Source organism: Anolis carolinensis, unplaced genomic scaffold (assembly GCF_035594765.1).
Source record: "Anolis carolinensis isolate JA03-04 unplaced genomic scaffold, rAnoCar3.1.pri scaffold_12, whole genome shotgun sequence".
NCBI lineage: Eukaryota > Metazoa > Chordata > Lepidosauria > Squamata > Dactyloidae > Anolis > Anolis carolinensis.
The window spans coordinates 21972869-21989416 of NW_026943823.1; the positions used below are offsets into that span (position 1 = coordinate 21972869).

Genomic DNA, 16548 nt, shown 5'->3' on the forward strand with positions numbered 1-16548 from the left:
CCAAAGCTAAGGCAATGGCAGTTGGGTTTCTCGCCCACCCCCTATTTCTTCTTGCAACTCAGATGCTGAGGTGGGTCCAGACAGCAGAATGGTGACAATGAGTAGAAAACACTGTAATGGGAAAAGGAAACAGCTCAGGGCTGGGATTGGGCTGATAAGGGCACCGAGGAAGGAAGAAGGCCATGATTGTAGAGGAGGAGAAAGAAAACAAGGCATTTAATGGATGCGCCTGCAGCCCTTTATGGAGCAATAAAGTCTGTCAATAAACTGCCAAATAGGATGGCGGTTTTGTGATGTATTGAGTCCCTTCTGGGAGATAGGGCGGTATATAAATAAAGATGATGATGATGATGATGATGATGATTATTATTATTATTATTTTATTATGACACAGCAAACAAGATAGATATGCTGGATTTCGTATCACAGAATCACAAGTCGATTACTTCCCAAGTGTCTAGGACTGTGTGATGTATTTTCGGATGATGCGTATAGATCCCAGTCGGGTGGCCTTTTGCAGTTGGCAGATCGTAATTTTGTCAATGTCTATTGTTTCCAAATGCCGGCTGAGATCTTTTGGCACGGCACCCAGTGTGCCCATCACCACCGGGACCACCTGCACTGGTTTCTGCCAGAGTCTTTGAAGTTCCATCCTGAGGTCCTAATAGCGGCTGAGTTTTTCCTGTTGTTTTTCGTCAATGCGACTGTCACCTGGGATGGCAACATCAATGATCCAAACCTTGTTCTTTTCTACAACTGTGATGTCTGGTGTGTTGTGTTCCAGAACTTTGTCAGTCTGGATTCGGAAGTCCCACATTATCTTTGCGTGTTCATTTTCCACAATCCCACCAGTTCTTTACTGATGGGAGGTGGTACCTGAGGCATAAGTTCCAATGAATCATTTGGGTCACATAGTTGTGTCTCTGTTTGTAGTCTGTCTGTACGATTTTCTTACAGCAACTGAGAATATTATTATTATTATTATTATTATTATTATTACCCCGTGACTAACTTAACCTACTGGAGGGTTTGAGGGGACTGGCTCACCATAGTGGGAGTTGTAGTTTACCCTACAGCCAGAGTCCACACGGAACCCCACCGATGATGCATCTAGAGCAAACTTGTACAACATAAAAAACTTTAGGTCCTGATGGAGTTTTTCAGGGTTAACCTGGCATGATGTGTGTTGTAGTTCACCCACAACCGTATGCATTTTGGACAATTAAAAATAGACTTTTTCAAATAACCCGGGCAACGGCAAGTACCTATTTATAAAATTCAGCAAGTAAAAGGCTTACCTCTGACAAAGACGTATAACTTGGCCTTGAGTTCCTCATTGGAAGAGAGCTGGCTGTAAAAGCAGGTGAAGTAGCCGGTGTCATTGGCTACGGCGCGGTTGACCACAAGCCTGTTGCAGGCCAGCGATGATCTGTCAGGACACTTCTGCACCTTGGTGTGCCACCGCTTGCCGGCTGTGAACTGGTCATTTTTCCAGCCCCAGGTCAAGCCCTTCGCGCCCCTGACAAAAGGAGGCATGGCAACGTCAGGAAAGACTCCAAATTCCATAACTTCCCACCATCATAAAGCATGATCAAGAAGATGGGAGCTGAGGTTCAACAGTGCCTTCTGGGTTGAGCTCCTGGGATGGATAGAATTTCTTAGGCACCGCTTACCTGCAAGTTATGGCAAACGCATCTCCGGCGTCGACTGTAATCGTGTCTCCGGCAAAATCCACTTCCGGTTTCATTGGTCCATTTCCCATGGAAAGTCCTGGGGGGAAAAAAATTGAAAGCAAAAGAAATGAGATAGGTTAAGAGGGGACTCATTCATTTCAAATATTATCTCCAGCTTACAAAGCCCTACATAGCTTGCAACCAGATTTTCTTAGTAGATGGATGGATGAAAGGTAGATATCAATATATGATAGAGAAAGAGAGACAATGAGAGAATGAGAATAGATAGATAGATGATAGAGATGATAGAAAAGGGGATAGAGAGAGATCACAGATATAGATAGATGACAAAGAGATAGAAATATAGACAACAGATAGGGTTATTTTTGTGTTAAAACTCCAAGTCGCTTCTGGTGTGAGAGAATTGGCTGTCTGCAAAGACGTTGCCAAGAGACGCCCAGATGTTTGATGTTTTACCATCCTTGTGGGAGGCTTTTTTCATATCCCCGCATGGGGAGCTGGAGCTGACAGAGGGAGCTCATCTGCACTCTCCCCAGATTCGAACTGGCAACCCAACCTTCAAGTCGACAAGTGCTTTTAATGTTGCAAATGCAAAATAATTGTTTTTGTCAACTTTACCTATCCGTAATTGAAGTTTGCAAATAAAGGCGTGAAGTTTATCTTTAGAGATAAATATGTTTGCAACACCTTCTAAATCTCTGTTTTCGTAACCTTGCAATTGCACATTTAACTTATTCAAGTCTGTGAAAATATCCACAAGATAAGCCAACTGCATCTGGGATGTCAGATCATAAAAAAAATCTCTTTTCTAAAAAAATTATTTTAGGACATAACATACACAACATTTACAATTCCCACCACCACCACGAAGATTATTTTCTTTTACATATTAATCTTGTTGAGATCTGGAAAAGTATCTAGTAAGCCTTTTATTTTTTTCCCAGCTAGAAACAGCTGACTAAAATGAATAAAAGTTTTACATTTTTAAATGTTTTGCAGGTTATATTTTAGTTCTTGCAGACCTCTGGTGGTCCCATGGACCACTGGTTGGGAACCACAGTTATAGATAAACTAGCTGTGCCCGGCCACGTGTTGCTGTGGCAAATTGTGGTGGTATTGGAAATAAAGTATTGAGGGATTGGCGGTAGCTAGTACATGTTATTTCTTAGGCATGATGGGAGATGCAGCAGGCGAGTAAGCAAGTGGTAAGCGAGCGAGTGTTGAGGACGGGTGTGTGGTGTGTGAGGCTCGCACACTGCGTCCTGCACCGCGCATGCACAGATGATTTTGTCGTGTTCTTTGGCTTTTTTGGGCCATGGTTCTGACTTGGATGTTTGGTTTTGTTGTCGGAACCTAGCCGCAAGGTTGTGTTGCCAAGTTTCATGGTTCTGGGTTGTTTAGTTTCCTTGTTAACCTTTAGGTAAAAATGCTCAGAAGTTTTTTATATGTATAGACTAGCTGTGCCCGGCCACGCATTGCTGTGGCAAATTGTGGTGGTATTGGAAATAAAGTATTGAGGGATTGGCAGTAGCTCATATATGTTATTTCTTAGGCATGATGGGAGATGCAGCAGGTGAGCGAGCGAGTGTTGAGGAGGGGGTGGTGTGTGTGAGGCTTGCATGCTGCGTCTTGCTCCGCGCAGGCGCAAATGATTTTCCATGTTTTTTGGCTTTTTTGGGCCATGGTTCTGACTTGGATGTTTGGTTTTGTTGTTGGAACCTAGCCGCAAGGTTGTGTTGCCAAGTTTCATGGTTCTGGGTTGTTTAGTTTCTTTGTTAACCTTTAGGTAAAAATGGTCAGAAGCTTTTTATATATATAGATGATAGAAAAAGGGAGAGAATAAAGAGATACAGATAAAGAAAGAACATGCAAAATAGATAGAGGAGATAGATGGATGGATGGATAGATGGATGGATAGATCTTTCAGAAGGTTTGTCAACAAATTGTGTTGGTCTTTCTTTCTTCCTCTTAGACTGGCCTGGAGAGAGAGAAAGAAAGAAACAAACAGCCTGGAGCTTTCATGATTCTTGCAAATTTTTGCACAAAGGAAAACAGAAAAACTGCTTTTTTGATTATGAGTGTCCGAAAAACACAACTACTTCTCTCTCAGAATTTGCTTTTGCTTCCAAAAGCTGTGGGGAAGTGAGGAAATTGTATAAACCCAAAACATCGTCCCCCCCCCTTTCCCCACCGAAATCACTTTACATGGGAGGCAAGGGGCAGAGCGTCATGGTCTTCGGTTCAGAATATGAATAGTATTTATTTAGCCAAAATGATCGCTTGGAAACTGTTCTTTTGGTTAGGTTATGACTTCTGCCTGCCCTTAAAAGCTGTGGCTTTCCCAGTTTTTAATTTAAAAAGACATATTCCCTAGCTCTGGGGTTAGTCTCTCCCAGCATGAAAAGTTGCAAAGGACTCCTCTAACGTCTCTGAGATAAAAAGTAATATCTAGCGTCAGCTTTCATGGCCTCCGGTTCATTTGATCAAATGCTTCCTGGAGAGATGATGCTAGAAGTCTCTTTTTCTCAATGGTACTAGGGAATTCCTTTGCAAATTTCCATGCTGAAACACAATGACAGAAGCACACTCTCCTAGCAGGAGGAGGGCTGCATAATTCATAACTCGTTGCCCTTTTCTCCAGCAACTTGGATATTCCTCGGCTGGGGGCTGCATGGCTTTAAAACATAGCCTTTGTGTGAGATAACAGCAGAAGACGTAGCTATGGAGATGGAACTAACTACGTCATCGCAGCCATGTCTCTCAACGAAAAAGTTGAGTTTCGGAAACATTTCATTCATTAGGGGTTATTACTGGAATGACCTGCAACTGAGCTATTCTGGTTGATGCTTCATGTATATTATGCCTCATGACGTGATTGGGATCAACATTGAATGAGAATTGTGCAGATTAGTCTTGTGCATTTCGGGTGAATTGCTATCCGTTTCTGCTTGCCAGATACTGGAAGCCCCCCATATCTATTTTCCAGCGCCTCTCGGAAAAGTGTGCTGCCGAATGAGCATTTTTGTTCAGCATCTGAAAAAAATGTTCTTTTCAGCCCATTGGTGGCAATGGGGAAGTTACGAGGCTCGCCTTTCCCCTGGGAGCCTTTCCTTATAGAATCATACAGTGGGAAGAGACCTCGTGGGCCATCCAGTCCAATCCCCTTCCAAGAAGCAGGAAAATCACATTTCTTTCCTTCAAGGGAGTCTGGGTGTTTTTCAAGAACAGCACTGTGGTAAGTAAATGAATACTGCTTTCCTTCAGCAAAACATAAAATACAGCACACTCAGTGGAATAATGCAAAAGAAAGCAAGGAAGTCTTAGGGCAAATGATACAGTCCCAAATCAAATAGCAGTCTTACTTCAGACAAAGCAATAAATCCAGATGCAGACTCAGAGCAGGCACACGGGGAACGAAGGCATTAGAGTCAGTTTGTTGCCAGCAAGAGCAGGCTGCACCTGCTTCTGCTTTATAGCCCTAAGTCCCCTCACAGTTGCTAGGGAAGTTCCTAATTACTCAGCTGCATTTCTGGCAGCTATTCTAGCAGAATGACATCTCTGCTCTGTTTCCTTTCGCCTCTCCTGAAATGTGGGTACTTGCAAAGTCTCCTCCTCAGATTCCAACTCGACCTCAGATTCACGAACACTTTCCTGCTCCCCCTACTCTTCTGAAGAAGAAGAATCCCTAACAATAACCCTCCAAGGCAGTTCAGAAAGATATTTAATATGTAATCATCAGAATCTCCTTTCCTAGAATCAGAGAACAGAGTTGGAATGGATCCTCAAGCACCACTTGGTCAGGAATGGATAACTAAAACCCTCTCCAGAGATGCCCATCCAAGCTCTGTTTAAGGACCTCCAAACAAGGAGGTCTAAGCTTGCATCTAAACTGTTGTATGAATGCGGCTTGACACCACTTTAACTGCCATCGCTCAATACAGTGGAATCCTGAGAGCTGTAGTTTAACAAGGTCTTTAGCCTTCTCTGCTAAAGAGGGCTAGGGCCTTATCAAACTTCAGCTCCCAGGATTCCATAGCATTGAGCTGAGGCAATTAAAGTGGAGTCAAACTGCATTGATTTTGCAGTGAAGTCCATTGCAGTCTTGAGCAGCTCTTATAGTCAAGACATCCTTCCTAACCGTACAAACTTGTGTCTTGTAGTTTGAAACCTAGTTGTAAACACAACTGGAAAAAGAGGCTCACTCGTCTTTGACATGACGTCCTTTCAAGATGGTCATCTCTCCATCTCTGCTCCAAACTCCCTCTCGTCCGCTGCTTTATGTATCCTTGAGGATATTTACAGAACAGGAGGGGAAATGATTTCTAGAGTGTGTTGGGAAATCACCCTGGACTAATGTAGTTAGATAGATGATAGAGTTAGATTGAGGGAATCCTTTCCCTGCTTCCAAAGCATGCCTAGACAGGCTTTACTGTGTTTCCCTCTATCCTGTTTACGTCACATCCCTTACTTTGAAGTTAGTAGAAAGGTGAATCTTTAGGGACACTAACTTCTCATTGGTCAGAATGTCTTTTATGGCCCCAATAAACTGGACCATGAAGTTGGAACCATTTTGGTTCTCTCTTCTCCCTTGGTTCTTCAAGCTAACAAGAAGCATCCTGCTATCTCTCCTGGCAAGATGTAACTATGTAGATGTTTATTATTTTTCCTTTCTTATTTTCTCCTTAGAAACCAGTCTAGAGTAGACTAGACAGCTCCCAAGCCTTTCTATCTACAATGGAGTTCTTTTTACTTGAATAAATACTTTTTGAACTTTTATTGAGACTCTGCAGTCCATTGCAATCCTAAAGGCTTTTCTTGCTTGCCAGTGTAAGTAACTGTTGCATTTGAAAGCTTTTGTTTTTGCTACTCTGCTGATTTTGGTGGAATCTCCCCCAGAGAGGGTTAAATTGAGTCTAACCGCTCAGAGATTACCACAACAGAGTGACCCCCAGAAAACAAGAGTGGCCCTGGAGAGCCAAGGGACGCAGAAATTGGGAGGCACAGGTTCCGCACAAGGCTTTAGGAACATTTTGTCCCGTTTCTTTAACTCCACTCTTCAAGCCACCTCCATTGAACGCCCAACATCTAGGCTGCAAAAACCGAATTAGAAAGGGCTGCATTCTTTGATAACCAACCTCCTGGAAAGCATTTTTTTAAATAGAGCATTTTCCTTTCTTAACATTCCTGGGCCATACTGAAAACGCCACAGGCTCGTGTCGTGAAAGGAGAACAAATTGGGCTCAAGCGAGTGAGAACAAGGCGAGAGATGTGGGGGCGATTTCAATCCAATATAATTTCGAAGGCAGGTAGGAGGCCATCTTTGAATCCGGGATTATTATTATTTTTCACCCTTTGCCTCGATAATTTCCAATTATGCGGCACTCCACAGGACTGAACTGGATGGAAAGGAACACAGGGCTGAAAGGAACATATATCGCTTTGTCATTACTTTGTACGACGAAGGCAGAGCACCTAATTCTACGGAGAGGCACAAAATGTCACGGTGACATCTGAGTCAAGGATCCTTTGAATGCAGCAGAGCAAGGGGGAGAATAGGCAAAGCACGGCACGGAAGGAAAGGCAAAGATGAAACGTACTGTGATAGAAACACAGAGATGTCAAAGGGACGGGGCTCATGTCTTCCCAGACACGTTGCCCTCCTGGAAAGCAATTGAATGTCTTGTCCAAGCTGCACGTAGTCTGAGGTTGAGCAAATGTCAGGCTTGCAGATAAACCGAGATTTTAATCACCAGCTTCCCTTGAAATCCCTCCTGCTGCTGTGCAAAATTGCCTTCTCGTTCACCTGGGAATTTTCACCCCGAAGGGACATTCTGATCCATTTTATCTGGAAGCCTTCAACCTGGCCGTATCCAGACATACACTTTTAGAGCCTCTCTGAGATATAGGAGTGACACAATCCTTCCTTAGGCGTTCCCTCGTAGGCCAAGGATTATTATTATTATTTATTTACAGTATTTATATTCCGCCCTTCTTTCTCACCCCGAAGGGGACTCAGGGCGGATCACATTATACACACATAGGGCAAACATTCACTGCCCATAAACACATCAAACAGAGACCGAGACAGACAGACGCAGAGGCAAGTTAACCTTCTCCTGAGGGGATGTTCGATTCTGGCCACAGGGGGGAGCAGCTGCTTCATCATCCACTCTGACGGCACGTCCTCATTCCAGGTCGTAAATTAGTTAAACTTGCCTCCCCACTTTTTTTTTTATAAGTGGTACCTTATTTCCGCCAGTGGTCCCAAGAACTAAAATATGGTCTGTTACTATACCGTTACTATACCGTTGCAACGAGAACAACTGGTATCACAAAACCCTCTTCTAGTGCCGAAGCAACGGGGATGTCAGGAAGGGAAAAGCTGACTACCCACGAAAGGCCTGACTACCCACAACAAGCCTCCTGACTGCCGCTTCTCCTCCTCCTCCATTTCATATGGTGCCTAGAAGTGGGGGCGCATTGGTGTCTTCGTTTTTAGGTCTGTTCCTGGGGTTATTTGGGGTGCTGATTCAGAAAATTGCACTGGATAGACCACGTCAGCTCTAGATTATTGAAAATGGCTTTCTGTGGGCAAGCAGATGGCGACTACTGGGTGGCTTATGTTCTGTATCAGAAACTAGAGCTGATGTGTTCTATCCAATGCAATTTTCTCAATCAGCACCCCAGATAACTAAATCAAATCTACAGTTGACCAAAAACTAATGTTGGAGCGTGGTTCCTGATCAAAGTGGTCCCTGGTCAAAAAAAAGGTTGGGAACCACTGCCATAAGGCAACAAGGGAATTGAAGTCACACAATTACCAAAAACAAGATAGACATGCCATTATATTTCCAATTTTTTGTATGCTGGACAAAGATGAAAGCTGATGGGAAGTCAGGTTTGCATTTACACAGACCATGGCAAAATATCTATCTATATAAAAGGGTAATGAAATTTCAGCCTAGGACAAAACAACAAAACTACACATCCCAGAAACACTAAACTTGGCAGCACAACCCCTCATCCATGCCTCTACGTTCATACAACAAAAAGAAAAGAAAAATTACAGGGAGATGAATAATTGTTTTTATCCAATTGCTGCCAGTTAGAAGGCTAAGCTCTGCCCACTTGGTCTTCAAGCAACCCACTCTACCCAGGGGACAGGCAGAGTTAGGCCTCACTTAGGCCTCTTCCACACTGCCTATAAAATACAGATTATCCTATTTTAACTGGATTATATGGCAGTGTAGACTCAAGGCCCTTCCATACAGCTGTATAACCCATTTATAATGGACTTAATGTCAGGGGAAAACCTTTACCCTTTACCTTAACTACCACCAATTCCTCAATACTTTATTTCCCATACCACCAGACTTCGCCACAGCAACGCGTGGCCGGGCACAGCTAGTAATATATATATATTTAGAGATGCTTGAAAGTTGTGATTCAAAGCTTTAAAGTTACCCTTTCAAATTAAAATTGTCTGAATGCCACGCAGGGTGAAAATTCAGACCCACAATGGTCCATCAGGCAAAGCTGCCGGTAGTTAAAGCTGCAAACTGTTTGTTCTTTAAATATTTTCTTTTTACTCTAATGGCTTCATGGCAGGGGGTTTATAACACTTCCAAGCCTGGCAACTGCCTTGTTTAATTGAGGTGAGCATTCGTAAAGACACACGGTGGAATAGACACGCATTTTGTTCCCCAAATGGCTTGTGAAAATGCCATTCCGGGAAACTCAAAGGTAATTTCATATCGGAGATTGAGGCAAAATTATTACCCACAGGCCCTAAAGCTTCGGCCATAAAAACATACGTAATAATTCTGTCGGCATGGAGGAATGCAGACCTAAAAATTCCTATTGTTCAGACTGAATCTGTTTTGGATTTTTTTTATATTTTGCATCCACTGATTTGCATCCTAAAGCGTATCTGCACTGTGAAATGAGTGCCGCTTGACACCACTTCCAATGTCATGGAATCCCTGGTCGTAGTTTGACAAGATCTTTTGCTTTCTTTGCCAAAGGTGACCCACCGAACTACAAACTCCAGGATTCAAAAGCAGTGTTAAACAGCATCAATTCTAGAGTGTAGATCAGGGGTCCCCAAACTATGGCCCGGGGGCCGAATGCGGCCCTCCAAGGTCATTTACCTGGCCCCCACCCTCAGTTTTAGAATATAATATATTGTATATACATATAATATTGATAATACTATTATAATGTAATACAATATAACACTAATAATAAAAATACCATACAATAGTATTAATTATATAGTATATATTACTAATAATATAGTGGTATAGTTCAATATAGTAATCTATAATGCTAATAGTGTGCTATGCTAATAATATAACATATTGTATGTACATATAATTTCTAAGCCACTCTGAGTCCCCTTTGGGGTGAGAAGGGTGTGATACAAATGTAGTAAATAAATATAGTAAATAAATAAATAAATTTTAGACTTAGGCTCACCCAAAGTCTGAAATGACTTGAAGGCACACAACAACAACAACAACAACAACAACAACAATCCTAATTAACTTGACTATCTCATTGGCCATAAGCAGGCTCACACTTCTCATTGAAATACTGATAAATGTACAGTAGAGTCTCACTTATCCAACATAAACGGGCAGAATGTTGGATAAGCAAATATGTTGGATAATAAGGAGGCATTAAGGAAAATCCAGCTAATTCAGAATGGGAAAACCAACTGCAGCAGAATAAAGATGAAAATCAACAGGGTGCCAGAACTTGAAACCCACCCGTTGTCTTCTCCTCTAAACCTGAAAGAACTCAGAGAAGCCATCAAGAGATGTAAGACTGGTAAAGCACCTGGCCTAGATGACCTGATGATGGAGCAAATCAAACACTTGGGCCCCAAAGCTGAAAACTGGCTTTTGAAATTCTACAATCAATGCCTGGCACACAAACAGATTCCCAGAGCATGGAGGAAAACTAAGATAATTGCCATCTTAAAACCTGGTAAAGATGCCTCCAATGCCAGGAACTATCGACCAATCTCCCTCTTATGTCATCTATATAAAGTCTATGAGAGGATGCTATTAAATCGACTAGGACCTGTTATCGAACCCAAGCTTATTGCACAACAAGCAGGTTTCAGACCAGGGAAAAACTGTACAGGTCCAATTCTTCATCTGACTGAACATATCGAGGAAGGCTATGAGAAAGGCTGCATTACGGGAACAGTTTTTGTGGACCTTACGGCAGCCTATGACACGGTGCAACATAGAAAAATGCTGCATAAAGTCTACCATATCACCCGGGATTTTGACTTTACAAAAACTGTCCAGACCCTCTTAGAAAACCGCAGCTTCTATGTGGAGTTCCAGGGCCAGAAAAGCAGATGGAGGAGGCAAAAGAATGGTTTACCCCAAGGCAGCGTTCTTGCACCAACCTTATTTAATATCTTCACGAACGATCAGCCACAACCTCCACTCACAAAGAGCTTTATATATGCTGATGACCTTGGCCTTACAACACAAGCAAAAGATTTTGAAACAGTTGAAAAGCAACTCACCAATGCCTTGAAAGATCTCTCCAGCTACTACAAAGAGAACCACCTGAAGCCTAACCCTGCCAAGACACAAGTGTGTGCTTTCCACCTACGTAACTGCGAAGCCAACAGGAAACTGAAAGTGACTTGGGAAGGCCAAGAGCTCGAATACTGTTTCCATCCTAAATACCTTGGTGTCACCTTAGACCGAACACTAACATATAGGAAACACTGCATGAACACCAAGCACAAAGTAGCTGCACGCAATAACATCCTGCGGAAACTGACTGGCAGCGCATGGGGAGCAGACCCACAAGTAATAAGAACATCAGCCCTGGGCTTGTCTTACCCAACGGCTGAGTAGGCCTGTCCTGTTTGGCAGAAGTCTGCCCATGCAAAGCAAGTGGACATAGCACTGAATGAAACATGCAGAATCATCACGGGATGCCTTAAACCTACACCTGTTGATAAACTCTACAAGTTAGCTGGCATTGCCCCTCCTGACGTGGGACGGGAAGTTGCTGCTAACGGTGAGAGAAAAAAGGTCGAACATTGTGAAAGCCACCCACTGCATGGCTATCAGCCTCCTCCCACCAGACTCAAATCAAGGAAGGGCTTCATGAGAACCACCACTCCTCTTGAGGTTCCTCCAGCAGCAGCAAGGGTGTCTCTCTGGGCAGCTAAACCTGGCAATTCTAACTGGGTGGCCCCCCAAGAGGGTCTTCCTCCAGGGCAAACCAAGAATGGGCAACGTGGAAGTCCCTGAACAGACTCAGAAGCGGAGTGGGCAGATCAAAAGACAACTTGGCAAGGTGGCACGACCTGGAGGAATCCTCCACCTTGTGTGACTGTGGAGCAGAACAAACAACTCCTCATATGTCTGCTTGCCCACAATGCCCTGCCTCATGCACGGAGGAGGAGTTGTTTAAAGCTACAGACAATGCGGTTGCTGTTGCCCGCATTTGGTCCAAAACTATTTAGTTGCTTGTGATTTCTTTTCTTTTCTATTTTATTTCCATTATTTGAAATGTATTTGCTGTACCAATGCTTTTGACACGAAATAAATAAATTAAGGAAAAGCCTATTAAACATCAAATTAGGTTATGATTTTACAAATGAAGCACCAAAACATCATGTTAGACAACAAATTTGGCAGAAAAAGTAGTTCAATACGCAGTAATGCTATGTAGTAATTACTGTAGTTACGAATTTAGCACCAAAATATCATGATGTATTGAAAACATTGACTACAAAAATGCGTTGGATAATCCAGAACGTTGGATAAGCGAGTGTTGGATAAGTGAAACTCTACTGTATGTTGGTTAAAATTGTTTTTATTTTTAAATATTGTATTGCTCTTTCATTGTTATTTCATTGTTCTTGTTGTTGTTTTTGCACTACAAATAAGACATGTGCAGTGTACATCGGAATTTGTTTGTATTTTTTTTTTCAAATGATAATTTGGCCCCTCAACAGTTTGAAGGATTGTGGACTGGCCCTCTGCATAAAAAGTTTGGGGACCCCTGGTGTAGATGATGCACCCAAATGTGGACAACAAGCAACACTTTTCTCAGCCTTGCTGCAAGTGCACTTTGAATGCTTCATTTGCAAAAGAACAAATCCCTTCCCTTTTTCCGCTGTGCTTTAGACAAACGTGCTTTCTCTCTGTGGACATTATAATCCCAAATTTGGTCCGAGTACAAAAAGGGAAGAAGAGGATGAAGCTGGAGAGGACTATATTGACATCGCAACCAAACACAGACATCTCTTCTGAGAGTAAGTCAACACCAACCTGCCAAGCTCATCGTCCAAAGAGACGGCCTTGCCAAATCGTATGTTCCTGAAACCACAAGTTTCAACACGGAGCCGGTGCCAAGCACAACAGGCAAGGAGGGAGACGCTCCTTGTCTTCTCTCCCCAAATGTCTCTAACTGCAAAGAAAGGGCCTGAGATATGTCTGATGTTGGGAAGAGGGCAAGAATGAAGCACAGAGGGAAAGTGGAGCCTGGGGTTTTGAAGTAGAACAGTACCTGTCAACACCTATCCGGTAGGGTTGTGGATAAAAACATGTTTCAAAACTCATTACAAAATTTCTTTGTCTCATTCCCAGCGAACTCTGATTTCGAGGGGCCATTAACCAAAGCCTTTTTGGCTTTGCTTTGCTTCCTTGCACTGAACATGAAACTGACTTTGGGAGGCTTCTGAGGTTGACAAAATGCAAATGAAAATACATTGGGTAAGACAAAAACAAAGAGATGCCTTTTAATTATCTCACTACGGCGGCTAGAATTACATATGCCAAATATTGGAAAAAGAAAGAAATTCCCGAGTTAGGTTGTTGCTTAATTAAGGTTATGGAAATAATGAACATGGATAAATTGACATATTTACTAAAAATAATTACGGTATTCCAAAAAAAGCAACTGTCTTCTAACTCCTAACACTGGGACCCGATAAAAAAATATTTGGTAGAAATGCAAATGAAGGTGCTAATATAATCTATACAGAAGGTTTATCAACTGAAAGCAACATGAAGATGCTGTCACCAAATAGAGAGAAGGAAGGAAAAAGAAAAGAAAAGAAGTAAAAACAAACTTCTTAAAGTAGCTGTGTAAGAGATGGAAGTCACTCCTCTGGATTTTACTACTACACATGTTTTCATTTTGCTTTTGTTTCTATGTAATGTAAATTTTTGGGTTTTTTCCCTTTTTAATTTTTTTATTTCTTTTATTTTTTATTACTATCCTTTTCCCTCCATGATTATGTTTTTGTTTTTTCTCCTTCAAACTCATTTCATTCACTTTTTTTCTTGAAATGTATTGTTCTCACACTTTCATTGTATGTTTTAGTTGCAAAACCAATAAAAATTATTTTTTTAAAAAAGAAAATACATTGGGTAAGATTTGATTGTTAAGTTTTTGGAGCGGGCCATGGCCGCCCATCAGATATTGCGTCGTAAGTACAAATTTAACAAATGTTGTACGACTTGCAACAACTAATGAAAAAAACTGCACACCCTATTGTCCAATGAGCAAACTGAAACCACAGAAATCCAACTTTTGAGCATGAATTCAGGCACAGTGGAGAGGCTCTGCGGTCTGGAAGACCAATCTGGTTGGCAGTCCATACAAGACCACAAGATTGACCAGGCCTGTTAGAAAAAGAAGAAGACCTGCCAAAGATCAAGGAAGATGGAGAATTGATGTACTCAAACAGACTCAAGCCTCAACTGTCTTCTAACTCCTAACACTAGCTTCTGTACTCAAACAGACTCAAGCCTCAACTGTCTTCTAACTCCTAACACTAGCTTCTGTACTCAAACAGACTCAAGCCTCAACTGTCTTCTAACTCCTAACACTAGCTTCTGTACTCAAACAGACTCAAGCCTCAACTGTCTTCTAACTCCTAACACTGACTTCTGTACTCAAACAGACTCAAGCCTCAACTGTCTTCTAACTCCTAACACTGGCTTCTGTACTCAGACTCAAGCCTCAACTGTCTTCTAACTCCTAACACTAGCTTCTGTACTCACAGACTCAAGCCTCAACTGTTTCTAACTCCTAACACTGACTTCTGTACCCAAACAGACTCAAGCCTCAACTGTCTTCTAACTCCTAACACTGGCTTCTGTACTCAAACAGACTCAAGCCTCAATTGTCTTCTAACTCCTAACACTGGCTTCTGTACTCAAACAGACTCAAGCCTCAACTGTCTTCTAACTCCTAACACTGGCATTTCTACTCAAGCAGACTCAAGCCTCAACTGTCTTCTAACTCCTAACACTGGCATTTGTACTCAAACAGACTCAAGCCTCAACTGTCTTCTAACTCCTAACACTGACTTCTGTACTCAAACAGACTCAAGCCTCAACTGTCTTCTAACTCCTAACATTAGCTTCTGTACTCAGACTCAAGCCCCAACTGTCTTCTAACTCCTAACACTGGCTTCTGTACACTTCAGGAAATAAACCGACACATTATAAAACAGACACAACATTAAATAAAGGAGTCTTGAGAAGGTTGCTTTCTCTAACAGTTCTAATGTCTTTCCTTGGTTTCATTAGGACTGGTTTACCATTCAGATGTTCTAATGATCTGCCTGGTTTTGGCTTGGCCATTTGAACCTATGAAGTCAGGAGACAAAGAGTCAGAGGCCGAGAGAACAACTCCAAACCTGCCTGACCTTTGGGATTCTTCTGAACCTCGAATTCTTTAGACAGAGAAATCTTGTCCAAGGTTTATCGGCTTGATGCTCTGAGACGGGTGTCGGCAATTGTCAAATCCAAACCATATGCCGAGTCTTTGGCCTTGGCGGGCGTCCTCCTTCCTTGTTCATCTCCTGCTATAATCTAATAAAGGTTTCTCTGCAAGAGATCATTGGGGATTTTGTGCGTCTTTGTTCTGGATAGAGTCGTCGAAAGGGGGGAATCAATTCGCAGAGTTTTTTTTCCCCAGAACTGGACTACAACTCCCCAGTTTCCCCAGTATGATGGGAATTATATCTTAACACCTTTGGAGGGTGCTGTGTTGAGGAGGCCTGGATCCAGCTGTCATTTCATCACAAACACTTGCACTCCTCCGTTTATCAAAAGTCCCAGATGCGGATCCAGGAGAAAGGAACACAGCTGGAGGAACCGGGGGAGTTCGGGGCTTTGGTTTTCCCATTAAACCCCATGTCGTCTCACACGTCAAGTGGATTAAACTTGGCATGCCCTCCTCCACATCTTCCAACCCCGTTTGCTTTGTGCAGCTGCGGATGAATGAAAGCAATCCTGGCCCTGATCCTGGTCCAAGGATCTTTCTCCAACCTGTTTGCACATATCGAGGGAAGCGCTTATTATTTCTCCAATCCATCACGACCGAGACCTCGCTTGCAGCCAAGGGGAGTGACACCTCTGCACCTGCTGCTATGTCTTTCTCATTCCCTCCCTTATTAATGATTATTATTATTATTTCAAAAGTGGCCTTTTCACCTGAAACACAGCCTTGCCTTCAAGCTGTCAGGTTTCCTACGGAGCTGCCTAGTTCTGCAGAAAAAGGCCAGGAGAGGAGAATGTCACAACATAACCCTGCCTTTTCATTTTAATAAATGACTAGCTGTGCCCGGCCACGCGTTGCTGTGGCTAGGACTTTATTTTTCTTTTCTTTTTGTTGTATGAACGTAGAGGCATAGATGAGAGGTTGTGCTGTCAATTTTTGAGGTTGTGGGGCATTTAGTTTAGTTGTTTTGTCCGGTACTGTGATTCCATTACCCTTTTATATATATAGATATTGAATGCACATGCACATTAGAATTCATGCAGTTCGACATCACGTTAACTGCCATTGCTCA

At 42.5% G+C, this 16548-nt stretch overlaps 1 protein-coding gene across 3 annotated transcripts in view; it reads right to left on the reverse strand.

The window, feature by feature from the left end:
* Positions 1-16548, reverse strand: part of LOC100563056 (vascular endothelial growth factor receptor kdr-like) — a 180177-nt gene that overhangs the window by 114502 nt on the left and 49127 nt on the right. For all 3 annotated transcript variants that reach the window (XM_062964097.1, XM_062964098.1, XM_062964096.1), the window contains exons 2-3: positions 1674-1770; positions 1299-1519 (exon numbers count right to left, since the gene is read on the reverse strand). In XM_062964097.1, the coding sequence (XP_062820167.1) occupies positions 1299-1519; positions 1674-1770 (318 nt within the window). The remainder of the gene's footprint in view (positions 1-1298; positions 1520-1673; positions 1771-16548) is intronic.